This window comes from Oreochromis niloticus, linkage group LG7 (genome assembly GCF_001858045.2).
Source record: "Oreochromis niloticus isolate F11D_XX linkage group LG7, O_niloticus_UMD_NMBU, whole genome shotgun sequence".
Taxonomy (NCBI): domain Eukaryota; kingdom Metazoa; phylum Chordata; class Actinopteri; order Cichliformes; family Cichlidae; genus Oreochromis; species Oreochromis niloticus.
In genome coordinates, this window is record NC_031972.2 from 10596150 (window position 1) to 10620890 (window position 24741).

The 24741-nt window shown below is 38.8% G+C and overlaps 1 protein-coding gene across 5 annotated transcripts in view; it reads left to right on the plus strand.

The window, feature by feature from the left end:
• The window catches only part of nrg1 (neuregulin 1), a 52399-nt gene that overhangs the window by 17024 nt on the left and 10634 nt on the right, over positions 1 to 24741 (plus strand). For 3 of the 5 annotated variants that reach the window (XM_019360728.2, XM_005449530.4, XM_005449528.4), the window contains 3 exons: positions 6239 to 6341; positions 7081 to 7231; positions 7325 to 7446. In XM_019360728.2, coding sequence (XP_019216273.1) covers positions 6239 to 6341; positions 7081 to 7231; positions 7325 to 7446 — 376 coding nt within the window. The remainder of the gene's footprint in view (positions 1 to 6238; positions 6342 to 7080; positions 7232 to 7324; positions 7447 to 24741) is intronic. The other 2 variants (XM_005449529.4, XM_005449531.4) reach the window with 1 other exon arrangement.

Here is a 24741-nt window from a genome sequence, read left to right on the forward strand (position 1 = left end):
TATCTGTGGTCATAGAAGTGATTGGAACATCTGAATTCAATGATTTGAATCGGTGCATTAATACTTCTGGTAATATAGTGCACTTCATATATGGACCATTAATAAACGTGGTTATTATTAGGTGTTCCTCAGTTGAGTGAGTAACACACGCCAGTGTTATTTTGTCCAGCAGAACATACACTGTTAATGGGTAACAGTATTGTATTTAGTAGTATTAGTATTTTTAGTATTTTATTTAGAAGGGCATTTTTGGCCACACACTGCCAGCTGTCTCATACACAGAGATAACCTTTTCTACTCTGCTCTGCACTCAGTGGCTGTCCAGTCCCAGCTTCAGCTCTTCCTTCCAGGTCCTGGTGTTCTACTGAAATAGGGGAGGCATGACTAGATGATAGTTGCCAGCCTCCCCTGGCACAGTCCTCTGAACCCACTTCACCACCCCACTCCTGCAGCCAAGCCACAGACCACACCCCAATACATGCTGATTGAGGCCACTGTAATAACATTGTAATAACCATTGATACTAACATTTATTACATAAATGATGTACATTTTTATTATGCCTTTTAAATTCTGAACTAATATAGTTAGCTGAAGTTTTTCTAAGTAACAGACCAGGGCATTTATTCTTAGCTTGCTCTGACATTAAAGTGCAAAGATGTCTACAAACCAAAGTGCTTTGAGTGCTCAGATAGATAAGAAAAGCACTACATAAGAAAGAATCCATTTACCATTTACCAGAGATACAGCATGCCATCTGATTTTGTTCCTGCTGGAAGTTCTATGCAACAGCAAGAGTATTTTGTGAATTATAAAAAAAAATCTAACTTACTAACTTTGGTTTTATCAGTACATCAAAAAAGGTTTGTCTTAAACGCAAGGTAAAGTTTGAACTTAGTGCTTATCTTTTGGTGTAACTGCCTTGGAAATGATAGGGCCCATGTCTCAGTAAGCAATCATCTCAAATTCAAATCTGGGTATGTGTGGAACTTCAGTCAAATGACAAAAGGTGATAGGCTGTTCTGAATTTCATCCTTTTTTGATAATCTTTGGGCTGATGATCTTTAACCACTTCTCATTTGATTAACTTTGATTGGGTGTTCTGATATTGTCTGTTTCTGACATTTATTGGTGTAGGCTCATTTCTCTTTAGCTGATATAGATATTCTTATATGTGATCAAGGCTATAACCAGGTATGAGGTCCCCCATTAGCTAAAGTTAAAACATGTGGTAAAATATACAGGATTTAATAGCTTTTTCAATGAGTGCATTTTTCTTCATTTTAGCATTGTTATTAGGTGTACTCTGTCAACTGATCACCACTTGGTGGTGAGTTGGATCAGGTGGCCGGGGAGGATGCTGCACAGACCTGGTGCGCCTAAACGTATAGTGAGGGTGTACTGGGAATGCCTAGCAGAGGCCCCAGTCCACGAGATCTTCAACACACACCTCCAGCAGAGCTTCAACAGCATTCCAAGGGAGACTGGGGACACTGAGTCAGAATGGATCATGTTCAGCATTTCCACTGCCGAAGCCGCTGCACTGAGCTACCGCTGCAAGGTGGTTTGTGCCTGTCATGGTGGTAACCCCCGAACCAAATGGTGGACACCAGAGGTGAAGGGAGCCACCAAGCTGAAGAAGAAGGAGTCCTATCGGGCTTGGTTAGCCTGTGGGACTTCGGAGGCAGCTGATAGGCACCGACAGGCCAAGCAGAATGGGGCGCAGGGAGTGGCTGAAGCAAAAGACTTTTGGACTGCCTCGAAGAGATTCTGGCAAACCGTCAGGTGACTCAGGAGGGGAAAGCGGTGTGCTACCTGCACAGTGTATAGTGCGGGTGGAGCACTGCTGACTTGTCGGGCGGTGGAAGGAATACTTCGAGGACCTCCTTAATCCCACTGGCACGTCTTCCGTGGAGGAAGCAGAGTCTGGGGACAAAAGGGATGACCCGCCAATCTCCGGGGGTGAGGTCACTGAGGCAGTTAAACAACTTGGTGGCATAGCCCCTGGGGTGGATGAGGTCCGTCCTGAGTTCCTGAAGGCTCTGGATGTTGTAGGGCTATCTTGGTTGACACGCCTCTACACTGTTGAGTGGAGATCAGGGGCAGTACCCCTGGATTGGCAGACCGGGATGGTGATTCCCATCTTTAAGAAAGGGGACCGGAGGGTGTGTTCCAACTATAGGGGAAACCCACTCCTCACCCTCCCTGGCAAGGTCTATGCCAGGGTGCTGGAACCTGGGACACAGGAGGAACAATGCGGTTTTCGTCCTGGTCGTGCAACACTGGATTAGCACTTTATCCTCTCAAGGATACTTGAGGGTGCGTGGGAGTTTGCCGAACCAGTCTAGATGTTTTTTGTGGACTCGGGGCGCTCCGGGAGCATGGGGTGTCTGGCCCATTGCTACAGGCCATTCAATCCTTATACATTTGTTGCAAGAGCTTGGTCCACATAGCGGCAATAAGTCGGACCGGTCCTGGTGGGTGATGGGCTCTGCCAAGACTGCCCTTTGTCACCGATTCTGTTTGTAATTTTTATGGACAGAATTTCTGGTTGTAGCCAAGTGGTGGAAGGCTTTCACTTGGGTGGTCTCAGATTCTCATCTCTGCTTTTTGTGGATGATGTGGTTCTGTTGGCTTCATCAGGTGATGGCCTCCAGCGCGCTTTGGAATGGTTCGCAGCCAAGTGTGAAGCAGTGGGAATGAGAATCAGCACCTACAAATCTGAGGCCATGGTCCTCAGCTGAAAAAGGGTGGAGTGGAGTCAGGAACGAGTTCTTGCCCCAAGTGGAAGAGTTTAAGTATCTTGGGGTCTTGTTCACGAGAGATGGGAGAAGTGAGTGGGAGATCGACAGATGGATTGGTGCTGTGGCCGCAGTGATGCAGACGCTGTACCAGTCTTTTGTGGTAAAGAGAAAGCTCAGTGTAAAAGCGAAGCTTTCAATTTACCAGTCGATCTACGTCCCTACCCTCACCAATGGTCACGAGCTGTGGGTAGTGACAGAAAGAATGAGATCGCGGATACAACCTGTGGAAATAGGCTTCCTCTGAAGGGTGGCTGGCCTCTCCCTTAGAGATAGGGAGAGAAGTTTGGCCATCCGAGATGGGCTCAAAGTAGAGCGGCTGCTCCTTCACATTGAGCCAGTTGAGGTGGTTCGGGCATCTGACAAGAATGCCTCCTGGGCGCCTCCTGGGTGAGCTGTTCCGGGCATGTCCCACCGGGAGGAGGCTCCCGGGCAGACCCAGGACTCTGTTGGCTGGCCTGGGAATGCCTTGGCGTTCCCCCGGACAAGCTGGAGGAGGTGGCTGGGGAGAGGGAGGTCTGGGCTTCTCTCCTTGGGCTGCTGCCCCCGCGACCTGGCCCCGGATAAGTGGAAGAAGATGGATGGATGGATGGATGGATGGATGGATGGTGTACTCTTTGTGACGAGGGAGAACCTGTGCTACAATTTTAGAATTTGAGAAGCATAAAAAGTCAGTCAGTCTGGGGACCCTGGCTCTGATTAAAATGTGTGTAATCATGGGTTAAAGGCTATGTTCACACTGCAGGTCTTATTGCTCAATTCCGATTTTTTTTATCAAATCCGATTTTTTTTTTGTCTGCTTGTTCACACTACAAATAAAATGCGACAGCAAACGCGCTCTAGTGTGAACGCTCAAAGCGGCCCGCATGCGCAAAAGAAGACGTCACACACAACGCGCTCTGTTTAGACCCAGAGCAAACAATATTGTTTGACTGATGGCCCTTAATATAAAGACTTCAGACTTTACGTTTCCCAATTTTTGCTTTAAATTATTCTGTTATTTACATAATAATGTAAATAACCTAATAATGATCCTTATTGCAGTTTTAGAGAGGAGCGGTGCTTCAAAGGATAGTTGCAGATTTCTGTCAGAATCTGCAGATTATACAGTACAAATAAAATGTTCACGTTGTCTTCCCAACAGTTTCACTGACATCTACACTGGATGGCCAGGAAGCGTTCACGATGTCTTCTCCGGCGCTGATAATTGGCGTCTGTCATGTGTCAGTGATGTAAAAGACGGATTTAATGCGACATGACCGTTCAAACAGCAGTCGCTTTCTAAAACATTGGATATGTATCGGATTCAGTACCACATACGAAAGTGACCCAGATCGGATTTGAAAATATCGGATTTGTGCCGTTCACACTGTCATACCATGATCGGATATGGGTCGCATAGGGTCAAAAAAAATCGGATTTGATGTGCTTTCGCCTGCAGTGTGAACGTAGCCAAAGTGAGCCAGTACAATCTGTAACAGTGTTCTGGCACCTTTAGTTTCTGAGTATTTAAATCTGATTGGCAAGTTGAATGTTGAATTTGTTCTTTTTTTGTGTCCTACATCCTGGTGATTCCAGTGACAGCATGGAAATACTTGCTTAGTAATAAGAAAATAATGCCTGCTTACACTGTGATGTGATGCATTTATGGTGGAGATGTAAAGTTGTAGTTGCAGGACTTAAGTATCTAGGTAGCTACTTAAGACAAGCGAGTATAAACAGAGATCATTCCAAGTCTTTTCAAATGCAATTTTTCAAACGGGTCAAAGGTTCAAGAGACATAAATGTTATCATTAGATGGTGAGCGAAGGGGTCTGTGCAGATGTCCGCATGCCTGTTTCCTGTAATAACATGAACTACTCAGTCCATATATATACAAGTATAAAGACAAATCAATACTCCTTTCAAGGTTCTTCATGTTGCAAGGTAAAAAAAAGATTATAAACAGAAACCAAACAATTCCAGTGCCTTTGTATAGATTCTGAATGATCTAATGTTTATATAAAACACATCTGCAACCCTGAGTTGCATAGGCACTTGAAGCATGGTTGGATTATTTCTCTGCTTATTCATTTACTGACTAATAGTTTTGTAAGATCAGAGGTGGGAAAAGTAGAAACAGAAGTATAGATACTTGTGTTAAAACCTATTCTGCTTAAAGTTGAAGTAATGAATTCATTTCTTTTACTTAAGTGAAAATGAAAAAGTGTGGTCTCTTAAATATACTAAATGAATGTAATCTGCTTGAATCAGTTATGTAGAGTATGAGCACAGAAAAAAGAGGAGAACAAAGAGAACTTGCTTAATTTTTTTAGTTAATAGAAGGAGATTTTGCCTCCACAGTTAATCAGGAAAGCAGGTACTCTCAGGGGTTAAAGTTAGATTCGACAGGTGGAGATCCTGTAGTGGCTTCGCATAGCTCAGCGTGGGTAAAAGAATCACAACTAATAATAATTTCTATTGTGAGCCTCAATAGATTTTTTTTGTACACTGGCTATGATCAGCTGACCTGTCCTGTTGCTGTGGCTCTGAGATTTTGTGATCTTTGTGGATTTACACATTTGAATTCAAGAAGATGTAAGCAGATGTTTCATGAATTGTTTTGGCTGATTTCCAACGCCAAGTTTATAAAATGTTACCTTTAATTGTGACCTCTCTTCTACCTCTCTTGGCCTATCTTTCTTATCATTCTCCACTGCTGTGTGAAGTTTGCTCTCATTCTTTCCTCTACCTGGGAAACATAAGCGGACACAGTGTGCAGGCTGCACACAAACAGTTTGTGTGTTTGCTAATACTTGTTAACTGAAACATTGCATTTTAATTTACCTGCTACATTACTCCTTTTACGCTTGCTCCTCTTCTGTAGGTCTAGCTAGATTCTGAAGTATCACAACCACATCTTATGGACATCGACACTCATTTTGATGTGGCAAACCCCCCCAAAACAAACATACAATAAATTATGCATAAATTACATGTTTTTGTTAATCCCTGGGGATAAACCATTAGCATAGTCTTTTGTGTATTAACTGTTTAGGTTCAAACCACTTTGATATTTGAAGGTATGCGGTGATGTGGAATGAAGTATTTGTACTTTGTTATTTCTCACCTCTATGACTGATTTAAATTAGATTGATTTTGGACAAAAATAAAAAAATTATATGAATTATAAGCTTATGGGATTCAAAGAGCTTAATACACCAGCCACTGCCATTTTCCCTCTAATTAATTACATTTCAGTTATATTAAAGACACAGATTTATCTCTCTTCAAATCTTTGCATGTGGACTGTGGTTGCTAGAAATCTAAAAACTGTATTACAGAGTCGTTTTAAAAAATTGTTTGGGTTTAGGGTTGCCAGAGTCTTTGTTTGTGTTTGTGGTTGACTGTGTGTGTTTAGATCTAATGTTTTAAAGAATGGTTGTCCTTTTTTTCAGAAGCTGAGGAGCTGTATCAGAAACGTATTTTAACAATAACCGGAATCTGCATTGCGCTCCTAGTCGTTGGAATCATGTGTGTGGTTGCCTACTGCAAAACCAAGTAATGTCATTAATGCCATTTTTTGTTTTTCATTGTATAATATGTAGGTACTCTCCCTGATTTTATTATAGTTTCATATTGTACCTCCAAATTCAGGGTGCAGTTTCTCTTTTGCAGTTGTGGTTGAATAAATGAATGCAAAATGTATAAAAAAGAAGGCGCATCAATAAAAGAAAGTATTCAGACCAAAGAATAAAAAAAGATGTTAAGATGAGATACTCTGAAGTATTTTAATTAGTAGTTGCTCAATTGTACAATTTTAATTGTGCAATAGACCTCCTTGGCTCAAACATTAGTATAGACTATTAGTTTTACAATTTTTATAATTGAAAATGTATGTTTGTTTAATATCTGGAAGGAGCATGAGATGACGTGTCTTTAATTGTGATTTAGCTACAAAAGTCTGTTACATTCATCCATGGCACTTCTTCACACAGTGAAAGCATTATAACATTTCTAAAGTTACCTATAAAGCTGGACATCATCCACAGATCAATGATCAGAGATATGGTAAAACCAACTGGGCTGAGAGAATTTTGAGGAATTTGTGTTGCTAGTGGACAATACAACCATATTCATTGTACTGTTGTACAATGTTCTTATAAACATAAATTACTTTTGCTAAAATCAACTATGAATTACTTTTACTATCTTTTTGTTTATGTGGGGCTGCCATCAGTTATGTATCCAAGTTGCGATCTGGGCTCTTTCACAATCTACTTTGTTTCTTTACAAACAGGAAGCAGAGAAAGAAACTACGGGACCGTTTAAGGCAAAGTCTAAGGAATAAGAGGAAGAATACCAGTACTGGTATTGACTCCAATGTGGCAAAATCTACCACTGGACGCCCAAATTCTAACTTGCCTCTTCAAGATTTGCAGCTTATTGGTGTATGCTGTTACTGTTATCAAATAAAAGGAATCAAAATTTGAATCTGTAAATTCATAACAGTTGTCAGTGTGGTTTCTGCTTTCTGTTTATAGCAACATAATGGAAGAACAATGAAGCATACAGCTGAAAAGGAGACAGAGACAAACTTTTCCACAAGCAAATATACCTTATCTGTGCATGATCCTACCACACTCACCAACATCTCCAGTCAAAGGTAAGAGAATGACTTTATATTTTCACTTTGGGTATTTGATATTATTCAGTTATTACTTGGTTACTACTTGGTTGGGGTCCAGGTAACACAAGAGGACACTATGTATAATGTAGTAATTGAATTTGTTGCTAGAGCAAATGATAATATGTAGGGTACGTAGGACACTGTTTAGTACATATGTGACTTTGGTGATTAGAACAATTAATCACTTTGAAATATACAGTGCACACTTTAAGAAAGCAGTGGGGGAATTTGATTTCCCTGGTAGAAGTAAGCTTTACTTTTAATCTGTGTTTTAAATATTACTTCTCAAGATCTAAATTTGAGTAGAATCCATCCAGCAAACATTTCCAAAATTGAATAACTGTTTGTTGACCAACTTTTCTCAAAATCAAGTGTTAGTTGAAAAATAGTTGAAAATTGCCTTCCATTTTTAGATAGTGAAATAAATTAACTTGTGAAAAAACTAGTGAAGAATAGATTTTGCTCTAAAAACAGCATTAACTACTAAAGTAATACTGATCATAGTCTTGAAATTACGTAAAGCTAAAGCTTTATATTTATTATTTATTTATTTACCATTTACTAATTCAACTTCTTTACTCAAATAAAAGCAAAAAAGTACAGGCTCTGAAATATACTCAAATTAAGAAAGTAAAAAGTTGCTTGTTGGAAGAAGATTCAACCAGGAGTTTTTGTACAAAGTTAACTGAACCTTGCACTGTATTAGCACAGCTTATACTTGAGTTACTTTAGTAGAAGTTGGAAACTGAAAAAGAAGGAAGAAAACCAAACTTTTTCTTGGCTCTAACCAGCAAAATGAGTATGGAAGGGATTAAAGTGGGATTCAGCACATGGAGGAACCCTAAAATCGTTGTCAATAGGGAAAAGAATCACAACTGAAAGAACTTTCTATTGAGAACTCCAGTAGATTTTTCACAGACTCTGGTTAACTGATCTGGGCTACTGCTGCTCTAAGTTTTACTGCTCTTGTGGATTTACACAACTGAGGCCAACAGATACAAGCAGATGTTTTGTGAGTTGCCCTGGCTGATTTCCATATTCTACACTGACAGGATACTGCTTATATGCTTGTAAGGACTGCTGCTATACTAGATGGTATAAATTTGGTGTGAAGGTGGCATTCAGTGAATGAATCTCAGCATCATTAGCTTAACTTCTGATTCATCTCTGCTACATTTGATGTAAACTAGCTCTGACTATAAGCACCACACCCACTGTGCACCATTGCAATACACTGTTCCTTAGTGTAAATCCATTACAGTACAGCAAACTAAGCTGTTTATCCTGCACTAACCTGCAGTATATTTTCATGAAACCTTTAAATAACACAGTTAGGCTACCTCAGTTTTTCAGCACATTTTGCAATATGAAAAATACTGTCACAAATTCAATGGAAGTACAGTTCCCACCTCTGCACTCACCATATAGAAAAAGTCAAAATCATGAGAGATAAGCTTATGTGGGTTTTGTGGTGTTTTTCATGCTGATTTCAAATCTGCGTTTAGAGTTTCCTTAGCATGTATAGTTTTTGTGATGAAGCTAGTTATATATTGTGTGATAGTTGGTATAATTAGCCTAAGCGTATTACCAGATTTAACGACAGTTCCCTGTGTTTTATGTTACGGATTACTTTAATTGCAATTGATCTCAGTTGTTACCATGCCTAGAAATTGTATTAATCATCCAGACAGTTTCTGTTACTTGGGTGGTTCATTCACAACTAAAGCACAACATCGCCTAATTACCACAGACCTTAAGAAGATATACAAATTGTACTGTGGCTGTCCACTGGGTGACCAGGATAAATCTTGGGTCAACATTTCACCTGCAACAGTTGTTCCAATGGACTTGCTAAATCTGCGAAAAGCAGCAATACTATTTGCAATCCTGATGGTGTGGCAGAAACCGTGAGATCATCTCAATGATTGCTATTTTTGCAATGTGAAGACAATAGGACTCTCTGAAAAAATAAGCACAAAAATTGTATATATCCCAGCCTGGATTCTACAATAAGTTCTGTTCCTCATGATGACCACATGATGGATTAGCTTCTGTAGAAGGTGGTAAGGAACATGGTCAAGGTGGATCTGGTTACAATCCAGAGTCATCAGATCCTGATTATGTGACCGATGAAGATTCAGAACCAGAGACTTTTACACAAGTAGAGCTGAACAATCTCGTTTGTGATCTAAAGCTGTCGAAAGACAAAGCGGAACTTAATTGCTTTGAGGGTCATAACTTGACAGCGTTCTTCACGCCTGATGGCTCACTGTGCTATTGTCATGACATCAACAGAACATCAACATCAACCTTCAGCAGTTTGTCACAAGAGCATGTTTCAGCTGAATGGCGTCTCTTCATTGATTCTTCACAAAGAAGCTTGAAGGCAGTCCTACTCCATAATGGAAATGCCAAACCAAGTATGCCAATTGCCCATTCTGTTTATCTAAAGGAGTAATATGACGTCCTACGACAACATGAAGACACTGTTTGAATTAGTCACGTATAAAACTCCATAGTGGAACATCTGTGGTGATCTGAAGGTGATTGGTATATTGATGGGAATGCAAGGAGAATTCACCAAATACTGCTGTTTACTGTGCCTGTGGTACAGCCGATCTACTGTGGAACATTATATCAAGCGTGACTGGCAGCCATAAGATGCCTATGAGCCAGGAAAAAGCACTGTCAGGTTTCTGCCTCGAGGTAGGCTTGATGAAAAATCTTGTCAAGGCCATGGGTGAAGCAAACTCATGAGGTTTTCAGTACCTTGCTGAAAGGTTTCCAAACAGCTGCAAAAATGAAGGAAGGGATATTTATTGGTCTGCAGATCAAGTCCGTTTTGCAGGATGCAGGCTTCAAACAAACTCTCTCAACAGGCGAGTTCAAAGCTTGGGAGGCTTTCAAGTGGCTTGAAAGCTTTCTGGGCATTACTTAGTCTCCTGCATAAAAGGAAGGAGTTCAGCATCTGCTTAATTCCTACCAGAAACTGGGCTGTCGAATGTCATTAAAAATACACTTCCTGCATTCACACCTCAAATTATTTCCAGAAAATCTTGGCATGGTGAGTGATGAACAGGGAGTGTTTTCATCAGGACATTCAGTTAACTGTTTTATGCATGAATTATGACAACCTCAACCAGGATTTTTTCAGTATTTTTATTCATCTTTAGGCATAAAAAGATGAATAAAAATATTTAAGAAAAAAATCCTGATTGAGCTTGTCATAATTCATGCATAAAAGGGTTAAATAACAATAATTACAAGGAAACAAGTCATACATCTATAGTAACATTAAATGACCAGTCGGTGGCAGGGTATGGAGTGACACATCAGTGTCCAATGTAGTGGTTTATGTGCAAGTATACCATCAACACTGACACAAATACAAGAAAACAGCCTTTGAACAGCTGTCCACTGTAGTGACCGCTATGCGTGAAAGTGTTAATAGAGCGTCACTACCAAGGTTTCTGGAATGAGAGCATGATGGCTGACTACCGCTGGATCCTGTACTGTGCAAATCCAGACATAGTATACACAAGGGTTTTTAAATAGATGGTAGAAGCTGACTGACACTGAATATTTATTGAATATTGAAACAGTTAATTGATTGGTGCCTGCAGTTTAATAAAGACACCATGCAAGTCCATTGCAAATTAATATTACTCATAATTCAAAAGTTAATGTGACTGAAAAAACTAAAAGCAAAATCTATAGATCTATAAACTGGTTTAGAAAAGTGTGTTGTGTTTCTGATGATTACAAACATGTTTTTGTTGACCTGTGTTATCAGAGACAATGGTTCTATGGCACATAAATTTAATAGTAATAATTGTGTAATTTCCATATTTCCTGTTCTATCAAAGGTACTTGAAAAGGTTTTGACAGTACAATTAACTGATCATTTAGAGACCAATAGACTCTTTCATCCAACACATTTTGGTTTTAGATGTTCCACAAAAACTGAAAACTGTTACTTTGCTGAGACTGTTATGTGCCTTTTAGATGATGATAATGTTGTGTCAGCAGTGTTTTTTGACCTAAACATGGCATTTGACACTATATATGACAGTTGGCTTATAGTGTCAAAAAGACAGTCTGTTTAAACTGTTTAAATTTGATTTTTCAAAATACACAGTTAATTGGTTTGAGCCATGGTGTATTATGGTTTTATTTAATTGAATGTTGTAATTTTGTTTGTTTGGATTTTGAATGTAAAAGCCGAAAAGTGACAAAAAATGAATGGTTATGAATTAGCAATACCTATTCACTCTGTGTGCATCATATCAGTTTCAGGCTCCAAACTGAAACTATGTTAAACTGTATTGTCCCTTTTTAAATAAATAAATTGTCCGGGCAACAAATTAGTTCTTTGATTGAGATATGAGCAGGGCTAGACCACCGGGTGGTCTAGCCCTGCGAAGGCGGTCAAAGGCGGTGTCCAGGTTCCAGCCACGCGGGTGTTACGTCCTAAACATAACCCGCGATAGGTGAAATCCGCGAAGTAGCGAACTTTATTTTTTTTTTACAATTATTATAGATGTTTTAAGGCTGTAAAACCCCTCACTACACACTTTATATACTTTTCTCAGACGGGCACTGACATTTTCACACGTTTCTTTCTTGTTTAAACAATCTCAAAGTTCAAACCTTCGTAGAAAAATAAGTCCAGTATTATAAAATGAAACCAAAGATCAAACCCTCTTTCCAGGTCCAGAACATGGAAATAGAGCAGCTGCGAGAGAATGCAAAATTAATGAATCAATGGTACAGGAGTAGAGAAAGCAAGAAGAATGAGTTGAGTAGGCTAAAATTTGACTTATCTGACTGTTTGTTTTTCGCTTAATGCGCCTTATAATCCTTTGACGTCGACACTGTTGTGTTTGTTGTCTTCTGCTAGCGAAAAGTTATGTAAATTTGACAAGCTGAACGCATTCTGTACTGGACAGGAGAAAAGGCACGAGATTGATTGACAATGGTCAACAGCCGATCAGGATGCAGAACACAATGCGCTGTAAAAAACAAAACAAAACAAAAAAAACCCAGCAAAATTGGACCCCCCAAAAATCCGCGAAACAGCGAGGCCGCGAAAAGTGAACTGCGATATAGCGAGGGACCACTGTACATAATTTTAAACTCTATAGGCAACTTCTTAGCCCACTGAGCGTTTGAATAGATATTGACCAAAGTGAACCATATATATGTAGAGTGCTTTTTCTGTGGCTGGCTGTTTACAGCCATTCTATCCATGCATCTATCCATGTATCCACCCATCCATCCGAATTCTTCCCCTTATCGGGGGCTAGATCGCCATCCAGCACTCTAAGCAGAGAGCCCAGACCTTCCTCTCCCCAGCCACCTCCTTTCATTTATCAGGACAACACCAAAGCATTCCCAGGGCTTGACCACTACCCAAAGCTTGTGACCATAGTCGAGGGTGGGGACAGATCTGGCGGTAAATTGACAGCTTCGCTTTTACATTCAGCTCTCCCTTTTCTACTTTGGGTAGAATCTCATGCCTGACCTGTACTGGGTATTCCAGTCTTTTATAGCTGAGGACCTAATTCTGAGGTGCTAATTCTCATTCCTGCTGCATCAAAATGCTTCAGTGCAAACTGGAGGTCGCCACCTCATGAAACCAACAGAAAGCAGAGTTGAAATTCTGAGGACACCAGAATCAGTGACAAAGAGTAACACGCACCAGAAATGAGTACAATCTATTGGCGGCAATGCAGACCAAGCTCTCACAACAGTTGTGCAGGCTTGCAGCAATGGGCCAGACACTGCATACTCTAGAAGCCCCCCCAAACGATACTCTGAGAGACACACTCAAAAGCTTTTTCCAAGTGCTCAAAATATATGTAGTCTGGATGGTAAAACTCCCATGCACCCTCACATATCCTTAAGAGTCTAAAGAGATGGTTCAGCATTCCATGATCAGGACAAAAACCACAATGTTTCTCCTGAATCTGAGGCTCGACTAACAGACAAACCCTCCTTTCCAGTACCCAGCTTTGTGATACCCCTATAATTAGAGCATAGGGTAGCATGAACGAGCCATAACCCCCAGACTTTGCTTGCTTCCTCTACAGAGGAACTTTCAGTGAAGGTCCCAGACATGAGTTATTATAAATTAAATTAAATTCAGTTTTTATATAGTGTCAAATCACAACAACAGCCACCTCAAGGTGATTTATGATGTAAGGTAAACATCCCACAGTAATATAAAGAAAGCCCCAACAATCAGATGACCCTTTAAGATGCTACAGCATTTGTAATAGACAAGGCCAGTTTACAGCATTAAACTGAGTTATACTGTGGCATCAACATAAGCACAGTTTTAAACAGAATTTTTTTATAACTTGGAAAATGAGTTTGCCAAATTAATTATCAACAGTTATTTTTTCTGTGTCGCTGTGGAATTACTGAAAACTGTTTCTGGAGTACTTTAATGCTCCAGAAATCTTAAAATGCAGAGGTTTTAAGGTTCTGAAGTCTCTCCACTCCTGTCCAGTTAGTCTATTGTACAATATGATATATATTTTTATGAAAATAAATCATCATAATAAGGAGCACAAGTCATTCCCAAGAGAAGTAAAAATAGTTTAAAAATAGTTGTTAAAAAAAACAACACTCACAAAGGAGAAAAGCTTGCATGTATCATGGCTTCTTTGTGTGGGTAGCTGCTGAGTTCTACATGCATGGGTTGTTGAATTCACATGTGAAGACTTTAATTGCATAAGTCGCAAATAAATAATTTGTCTGTTATGAGTTGCAGACATAGAATTTCACATAGAATCTCAATTTGGCAACTGTTAAAAAGTGACTAAATCAAAGAAAAAAATTATGTCGATCTAGAAAAGTTGATAACTAGAAGGTGAACCTTTTTAGATACTATAAGTTGTATTGACCAGCCACCTATTCCACATAGTGATATGACCCTTTAAAGTACCTTTTGGATAAACTTCAATCACCAGAAAACAGATCAAACATCCAAGGTGCTAATACTTATGTTACTCCACATCATAGGCATTAAACTGCTGAAGTTATGAAACTATATCATGATATTAATGGTCAAAGAAAAAAACACTGTCCTGAAAAACGTTTTAAAAAATTTTGGTAATAAAATCTGAAAGTTGGAGTTGGTGTAAATGTATTTAGATGTTTTTATCAAACCTTAGTTCTTGGGGGGGGGGGGGTGTTCAGTATTGAAAAGGTTTTGTACCTCTGTTCTATGGTGGCTAGTGATGGCTAAGTTAAGAGCACTTAAAAATACTGTCTGTGCTCTCATGACCGTGAGCCGGACAGAGGGGAGGGAATCACAAAGAGGTTGTCCACTGGCATGTGATGTATCCATTTTATGTTTCCTGAAGTGAACAACAAGCTCCTTTGTCTTGCTGGTACTGAGGAGCAAGTGGTTGTTCTAACACCAGGATGTGAATCCCTGGACCTCCTCTCTGTAGGTCGTCTTATTGTTGTCAGTTATCATCCCCACCACGGCTGTGTCATCTGCAAACTTGTATATAAAATTTGCGTTATGAATAGGGGTGCAGTCTTGTGTGAAAAGTGAATATGAGGGTGGACTGAGAACGAAGCCCTGGGGTGTGCCAGGATTGAGGACAGTGCTGTGATGAGTTCTCCAAATCTCTCATGCTGTGGTCTGCTGGAAAGGCTATCAACTTGGCATAGTAAGGACAGCAAGACAGATAAAATTCCTGGAACAGGGAGTCAGTCTGCAGGCTCCTCTTTTAGAATAACAGGAAGCCAATAAGGAGAAGCTAATATGAGAGAAATATGGCCTCTTTTTATTTAATTCCTATTACTACTTTTTCTTCAGTGTTCTGGATCCACTGAAGGCTTTTCAGGGAGATTTCAGAGCGACCTGATTATAATGAATCATTGTAGTCCAGTGTTAGGAGTAATGGAAGAACTAGCATTTAAGCGTCATTTTGAGACAGGATATTTCTAATTTTACTGATATTGTCCAAATGAATGAAGACAGTTCTACATATTTGCTTATTGTGTGTGCCGAGGGATATATCCTGGTCAAAAATTACTCCAAGATTCCTCACATTGTAAACACTGACAAAGTTATGCATTTTAAACTAAGTGTAATCTCAGTTTTGTCTGGGAAGCAGGTATTTACAGGTCATACAGGCCTTTATGTCCTGTATGTCAAACCTCTCTCATTGGTTGCCTTTTTTCAGAGGCAAATGCAGTATCCAGCATCATATGCAGTGAGAATATAACATGTTTACAATTTTCCACAAAATAAATTCTGGTTCAACGGATCCAGAAAAATTAAGTATATTCAAGTTAGGGAACAAGGAGGCAAGAATAAGAGCCAAGAAACCACTTTGTTTTTAAATATCTTTTTTAAGTATCAAGGAGGGAAAGAAGACCTTTTGAAGGAAGCTGGGGCAGAGGTCACAGCACATCAAGAAAGTCTGAGTCATGAGGTATCATAAGATAAGGTCTGCACTGACTATACCTCCAGCAATATGTGCTAGTCCTGATGGACTAAACCCAAATGGACTCAAGTCCTTCTGTCCCCATAGCAAAATCACCGCACTGTGCACAGGATTTAAACTCTGGTGTGTGCACCTCCTGGTGAACAGTGCAGACAACTACACTAGTATTATTTTGCTATGCTTTTGAAATGGTCACTCCTCTTTAGATGTAGAAAATTGTTTCATCTAGTAAGATAAAAGATGAATACGATCAGAAAAAATGTACTGGGTACCGGTTTTCCTGATGACAGAATGACAGTTGCATTTTAAATTGCTTACATGTTCATACATAGTTCATACATACCCTGTGCAACCTGGAATACAAAACACACTTTGAAAACAGAGAGAAGATATTCAGTGCAGAAATTTGTCCCATATTAATTGTTTTAACGGTCTACAGGCCTAAACACTGTCATTATGTAAACAACGCCCTCCCTGTCTCTGCAGCTGGAGTAATGACTGGAGCAACAGTGTACAGTCTGACACTGAGTCTGTCTCTGTGATGTCATTGGCGGAGAATAGCCAACGTGCCACACAGGGTGCCCGGGGTCGTCTGAATGCCACCGGTGGCACCAGTGACTTAAGTGCTCATTCAAAGAAGTGCCGAGATGCACCCAACTCCAACAGACACTTGCCATAAACTCTAAGGTAATTGATTAATTAATGAATTAATTTTAAATCTGAACCATGAAGAATATGAAACCAATTCTTTAGGAGACATCTAGCATGTATTTCTGAAATTGCAAAAAAGCAGAAAATTGCTAAATCTATATGGTTAATACTTCATAAAATATGATGTCACTATTGTGTGTTATATAGTGTGCATCAAAGTCCAACACTGGGTCCTAAATATGACAATGGAAGCAATGGAAGAATAAATAAAAATAAAATGCTAATAGAAAGTGTATACAGCTCACTGAAATCAAATGAATACCTCTCAGAAAAAAAATTCTTGTCTTTTAAGAAAAATGGTACTTACAATAAATTATTTTAAGATCATTCAAAATATTTGAATATTTGATCATTCAAATCTGTCTACAGCAAGTTCATACAAATATGCCATAATCAAAACCTAAAGGCCAGTGTTTCTGTTGAGTGAAACACTTGAGCACTTTTAATTTGAAATGGATGCAGGAAAGATTTATTTATTTATTTTTATATGATGTTACCTCAATGAAGTATCTTTAACAATGTGCAGCAGATCTAAGATATAAAATTTAATTATCATATCACATGTTTGAGTTTTATAGATAAAACAAAAGAAATACAAATATTTTTTTTGTAGAAAACCTTTGGAATTAAAGTGCAGCATTTAAACTTTACTTGAAAAGGTTTAACAAAAGTATTGCAGTTTAGTGATTTTTATATACTGAGATCCTCTGCCAGGCTATTACTGCAGCTACCTTCATTTGCTGCTTGTTTGTGGGTCTGCTTGCCCTAAGTTCTGCCTTTAGCAATTAAAAAGATGTTCTGCAGTGTTGAGAACACAAGACTGACTTGGCAACTGAAGAATATCCCATTTCTTTGCCTTGAAAAATTGTTGGGTTGCTTTTGTAGTATGGTTAAAATGATTATCCATTTGCACTATGAATTTCCATCTGATCAGTTTTGCAACATTTGGCTGAATCTGAACTGAAAGTATATTACACTTCAGAATTTATCCTGCTACTTCTATCCTAGTGACTGTTTCAGTGGAAACATCTTGTGACTGTTTAATAACATTGCTCATGTTATAACATTGCCTTCACCATATTTTATACATGATGTGGTATGCATGAGCTGCCCCTTTTCTTTTCCATAGCTATAGTTATCTTATCATTATTCTGGCTCAACTATATTTTAGTTTTTTCTTTGAGATATATTTTTTTGACTTTCGGAATGTCATTCCTGTACCACAGTACTTTGCATATCCAGAGAAGTTGGATCACACAGAGAGAACACTGTGGGAGGAATTTAAACTCTGTAACCAGAATATATTAAGAATATTGTACATGTACAACAAAATTGTAGTATTTTTAACAAATAACTTATGTTATATATGTGTTATATTTTTTATGTGTCTCTGCAACGTCTCACATCTTTTATCTCTAAAAAATGGGGCCCATGTATATGAAATTTATAGTTTTATTACTAAATTTTTCAGTAATTTATAACAATTAGTGAAATACTTTTTTAAAACCCTTGAATTAAAGCTGAAGGTCTGCATTCAAATCACATCTTAACTGTTTGATTTAAAACCTGCTGGGGTCATGTAAAGACGCAAACTGACAAAAATTGTGCCCTTGTCCAAAAACTTATGAACCCAAGTATAACTGTTTACTGATAGACAGAAATATTTATTTTCTCGTCTTCTTTGTTTTCTTAATGTATAACTGTTATAGCATTTTAAATTTCCACTGCAAAAAAACATGCATTAAAGTACTAAGCACTAGGGTTAAACAAAGCGTGCTTTGTAGAATTGCAGTTTTGAAGAAAAATTAAAAGAGGTCTATAAAATGTATCCAATTAAAAAATGTTTAACCAAAAGAATGGCTTAAAAAAACTGGCTGAGGGAAAATAGAGGATCATGTGATTTTTAAAAACATTTTTGTTTATTTTTGTTTTTCTTCTTGAGACAAAGAAAAGGAGAGCAACGAAATGAAAGAAAGAATTTGAGTATCCAGTGAGGTTAGGAAGTGCTACTCCCTCAGTATTTATGAAAACGAGAGTATTGGTTGGAATGTGGTGCTAATCACCATACATGTATGGGCTCAAATTGTGGTCAATTTGCCAAACCCGTCTGTTCTCTGATTGGATGTTGAATTTGTGATTGACATGACATTGGCCAATCAGATGAAAGAAAGAAAAATAGGGTTAAAATTTGTACTTGTAACTTGAAACTTGAGTGCAGAGTTTCACACATATTTTTTGGCTAAGTCCACACACAAATCTTTTTTACACACACACAAATTCTTTTTACACATACAAATCTTTTTTACACACACACAAATTCTTTTTACACATACAAATCTTTTTTACACACACACACAAATTCTTTTTACACATACAAATCCTGATTTACAAGTACAAAACTGATTTACAAGTACAAAATATTTATGACCACAATTTGAGCCCATAGAGCAGTGGTTATCTAGTTAAATCTAAAAATAGGCATAGATTAAAACAAAGTAAATGAGTCTCTCTCCTTTTATCTTGGACCGCTTTCTGTCATAAAGCTTCTCCTCTGCCTCTGTGGTTTAAATTTTGGGTGTGGATATGAGTCAGAAGGTGGAGTAGGTCGTCCACAGATCGGAATGTTTGGTCAATCATTGGGTGCTCCAGTGTACATGGCTGGGCATGCCTGGTTGTCCCTGAGCAAGATACTGAACCCCGAGCTGCATTTGATGCATTTATCAAAATGTGAATGTTAGATAGAAAGCACTTAGACATCGAAAAAGTGCTGGTATGGATGTCTGTGTAAATAGGTGAATGTGACATGTAATATAAAGGGTTTTAAATGCTCGAGTAGAAAAATGATATACAGTTATTATTATTATATTTACCATACTTTACTGTATTCTTGTCCACAGTTAGCTGTCGTCTCTGGAAGCTGGGTCAATTTGACTTGATTATATAGCCAATGAACTAAGATAAGATAAGATAAGATAAGATAAGATAAATCCCGAGGGAAATTCTTTTGTCATACAAATCTGTATAGGGTAGGTTTTCTCATAGAAGTTTCTGTGTTTGTTATTAGCAGTGATGGGAATAACGGTGTTACAAGTAACGGCGTTATTAACAGCGTTACTTTTTTCAGTAACGAGTAATCTAACTAATTACTATTCCTATCGTTACAAAGCCGTTACCGTTACTAACAGACGGCTGAAGCTGTGTTCAGCTTACCGCATCTTATATCAGTTGCATGGAAGTAGCTGTCTATGTAAGTAATCTGGGCGCTACAGCTTTTAGCAGCTGCGCGCGATCCCGCGGACAGCAATCACTTTCTGGCAGACGATCACTTTTTGGCACAACACCTGGAGCTAGAGGGCAAAACAATCGCATGAGTGCTGCTGTTTAACTGACAAAAAATAAAGTAGTCATGGTAAGCCAATCACATGACCACTTTAAGATGACAAAGCAACAAGGTGATATATACCAGTTTTTAAATAGTGTTGATAGGCCACATAAAACCAGAGTCATGATAAACAATATATATACGCGGCGTTTTTCCTGAATAGTTTCGTCACGTTTACTGTCTAAGGACAGCGCTAGCAAGCACTCTCTGCTTATGACCAAAAAATAAAAACAAACAAACAAAAAAACCCATCCATTTCGTGTTGGTGGAAAAATGCACCATGTCAATCAGTCAAAAAATGATATGGCAACATGACATTTGGTTGTTTAGGAAGAGGGGGAAGTTTTAGGAGTGACAGCGAGAGAGGGAGAGAGAGAGAGAAAGAAAGACAGCACAAAAAGAGAGAGAGTGAGTTTTGAGATGTGAGAGATTTGTGGCGTTTAGCATGTTTGGAGTGTGTAGTTAATGTGTTGTCTTGTGTAGTTAGTGTGTAGTGTTGAGGATGGTTTTGTGTTGTGTGTCAGAACAATGATGCGACTGCTATCTGCAGGTATCAGGCTTGTGATGTTCTCCTTTATAGAGGACAGAAATAATTTTTTTGGAGGGGCACAAATAATTTGTGTGGCATCTTATTTAATCCAGAACACCTGATTGTTATGTAAATAGTTTGAAATGGTTATTAAAAAAAGGGGTAAAAGGTAAATGGCTGTGAATAACTTTGTTGTTTGCAAAACTTGTGCATAGGATTTTAAAATTGACAGTTTATATTTGCAAGTTATGAAATATGATTCAGTAAACATGTTTGTGGTTGTTACAGTAAAAAAATAAACCTTTCTACCCAGATTTTATGTTTTTTGTCTGATTTTAGATCAATTGTGTTAATACAGTATGTCAAAATGAAAACATAACTGTAAATTCAGACACTTGAGGTTGTGCTGAAAAAAATGATACCAAACAAGGCAAAGTAAATAGTTTTTAAAGGTGAAATGTGGAGGGAAAATCAAAAGTTGTCAAAAATGGCCAATTATAACCTGGACCTCAGAGGGTTAAACATTTTTTTTTAAAGTAACGCAATAGTTACTTTTCAAGTAAATAATTACTTTTAGAATCTTGTAACTCAGTTACTAACTCAGTTACTTTTTTGAAGAAGTAACTAGTAACTATAATTAATTACTTTTCCAAAGTAACTTGCCCAACACTGGTTATTAGTGCCTGGAGCTTGTCAAGTTGAGAGCTTAGAATTTCGTCTGGTTGTTTGTGTATGCACACTGTAGATAAATCTCTGGACTTTGGTGAGAGATTGTTAGGAAATTAGCATACAAGACTAGCTGCCACTGGCTCTGCTTTCAGTGTTCTGAGATCAGTTACCATCTGCATTTTGTGTGAAGAGAGCTAGCATTAACAAGTAAATGAGCACTCATTCATCGTCATAACAGATGAGCTTTCTCTTACAAACCACTTTGTTTAATCCCCTTGTTGATTTTGACAGTTTTTCACACAGTGCTCAATCATTGTAATTCAGCTGTGATTTTTTTAAAGAGATGTATTTTAATGTGATTTTAAAAATGAATTGTATGACTGTATTTAAAATGAGATATTAAAATAATTTTCAATAAGTAAGACTGATCCATATAACAATGATGAGGTACAGTTTGCTGCACAATTTTATGTTGCTTTTATTTGTATGCATGTATAATTTGCCAATAATACAGTATTATGAATAATAAGGTGATTTCATTATGCTTAATTGCTATTTTTTGCTAAAGGAACAGTTCTAAAAAAATCATCTACAGCCCATTATTTTCTAATAGTAAATAGTTAAATAAATAGAGAAGTAACAAACTTTTACGTTACTTCAGCAAGGATAGAGTGCAGGATGGTGAAGGTGCCAGAAAGGCCAAGAAGAGGGGAGTGGGGAGCAGGCATTGTGTCTGCTTGATTTTCCGAAAAACCAAAAACCAAAAAAACCCAGACAGAAACAGGCTGCATGGTTACTGCTGCAGTGACATCAGTGCTACACTATCTATTTAACAACGGTCCATTTGCTGTCCAATTATTCTACTTACCATTTTGCTTTAACTTTTAAATAATTTTGCTATAAACTTATTCAATGTCAAACATTTAATATGTATGTTAGCGTTATCTACTATGTGGATGCTTAAACACAGACCCGACACAATCTACTTATACCAGAAAATAGCCCAGCTAGAAGGTCAAATTTCCAGTATCTGCCATATCTGGGAGAATGAATTACTGCTGGATTCCCTGGCTGCAGAGACCTCTTGAAGTCCTGACACTATGCTTCAGTAGTCTGGTCCCTTAGCAAACTTTGTCAGGTCGTCTGTTGTTTGGGGTGGCTGTAGCTCAGGAGGTAGAGCAGGTCATCTGCTGATCGGAAGGTTGGTGGTTCGATCCCTGGCTCCTCCAGTCTGCATGTCAAGTATCCCTGGGCAAGATACTAACTGTCCTTGGGCAAGATACAGTGGCTTGAACTTTTCCACATTTTGTCACATTACAGCCACAAACATGAATCAATTTTATTGGAATTCCACGTGAAAGACCAATACAAAGTGGTGTACACGTGAGAAGTGGAACGAAAATTATACATGATTCCAAACATTTTTTACAAATAAATAACTGCAAAGTGGGGTGTGTGTAATTATTCAGCCCCCTGAGTCAATACTTCGTAGAACAACCTTTTGCTGCAATTACAGCTGCCAGTCTTTTAGGGTATGTCTCTACCAGCTTTGCACATCTAGAGACTGAAATTCTTGCCAATTCTTCTTTGCAAAACAGCTCCACAACTGCCCTGTGACGGCCTCAGAGGTTGTCTAAGAGAATATTGGGATCAACAACACCATGAAGTCCAAAGAACACACCAGACAGGTCAGGGATAAATTTATTGAGAAATCTAAAGCAGGCTTAGGCTACAAAAAGATTTCCCAAGCCTTGAACATCCCACGGAGCACTGTTCAAGCGATCATTCAAAAATGGAAGGAGTATGGCACAACTGTAAACCTACCAAGACAAGGCTGTCCACCTAAACTCACAGGCCGAACAAGGAGAGCGCTGATCAGAAATGCAGCCAAGAGGCCCATGGTGACTCTGGACGAGCTGCAGAGATCTACAGCTTAGGTGGGGGAATCTGTCCATAGGACAACTATTAGTCATGCACTGCACAAAGTTGGCCTTTATGGAAGAGTGGCACAAAGAAAGCCATTGTTAACAGAAAACCATAAGAAGTCCCGTTTGCAGTTTGCCACAAGCCATGTGGGGGACACAGCAAACATGTGGAAGAAGGTGCTCTGGTCAGATGAGACCAAAATGGAACTTTTTGGCCAAAATGCAAAATGCTATGTGTGGCGGAAAACTAACACTGCACATCACTCTGAACACACCATCCCCACTGTCAAATATGGTGGTGGCAGCATCATGCTCTGGGGGTGCTTCTCTTCAGCAGGGACAGGTAAGCTGGTCAGAGTTGATGGGAAGATTCAATTCAATTCAATTCAATTCAATTTTATTTATATAGCGCCAAATCACAACAAAAGTCGCCTCAAGGCGCTTTATATTGTACAGTAGATAGCACAATAATAAATACAGAGAAAAGCCCAACAATCATATGACCCCCTATGAGCAAGCACTTTGGCGACAGTGGGAAGGAAAAACTCCCTTTTAACAGGAAGAAACCTCCGGCAGAACCAGGCTCAGGGAGGGGCGGCCATCTGCTGCGACCGGTTGGGGTGAAGAAGGAAAACAGGATAAAGACATGCTGTGGAAGAGAGACAGAGATTAATAACAGATATGATTCGATGCAGAGAGGTCTATTAACACATAGTGAGTGAGAAAGGTGAGTGGAAGGGAAAAACTCAAAGATGGATGGAGCCAAATACAGGGCAATCTTGGAAGAAAACCTCTTGGAGTCTGCAAAAGACTTGAGACTGGGGCGGAGGTTCACCTTCCAGCAGGACAACGACCCTAAACATAAAGCCAGGGCAACAATGGAATGGTTTAAAACAAAACATATCCATGTGTTAGAATGGCCCAGTCAAAGTCCAGATCTAAATCCAATCGAGAATCTGTGGCAAGATCTGAAGACTGCTGTTCACAAACGCTGTCCATCTAATCTGACTGAGCTGGAGCTGTTTTGCAAAGAAGAATGGGCAAGGATTTCAGTCTCTAGATGTGCAAAGCTGGTAGAGACATACCCTAAAAGACTGGCAGCTGTAATTGCAGCAAAAGGTGGTTCTACAAAGTATTGACTCAGGGGGCTGAATAATTACGCACACCCCACTTTGCAGTTATTTATTTGTAAAAAATGTTTGGAATCATGTATGATTTTCGTTCCACTTCTCACGTGTACACCACTTTATATTGGTCTTTCACGTGGAATTCCAATAAAATTGATTCATGTTTGTGGCTGTAATGTGACAAAATGTGGAAAAGTTCAAGGGGGCTTTTGCAAGCCACTGTAAATATTTCTCTTCGTACTGGTTCAGTTCCCAGCTTCTTTAAACAAGCTGTTGTTGAGCCAATATTAAAGGAACCTCATTTGGATCCATCCCTTCCAAACAGTTACAGGCCAATATCCAAATTACCTTTTGTATCAAAAATTTGTAAGTTGACAAATCAGTACCTATAAACAATAAACTACTTCTACATAATATTTGTGTAATCAAAGCAAACCTCTGTCGTCACACGCTTATC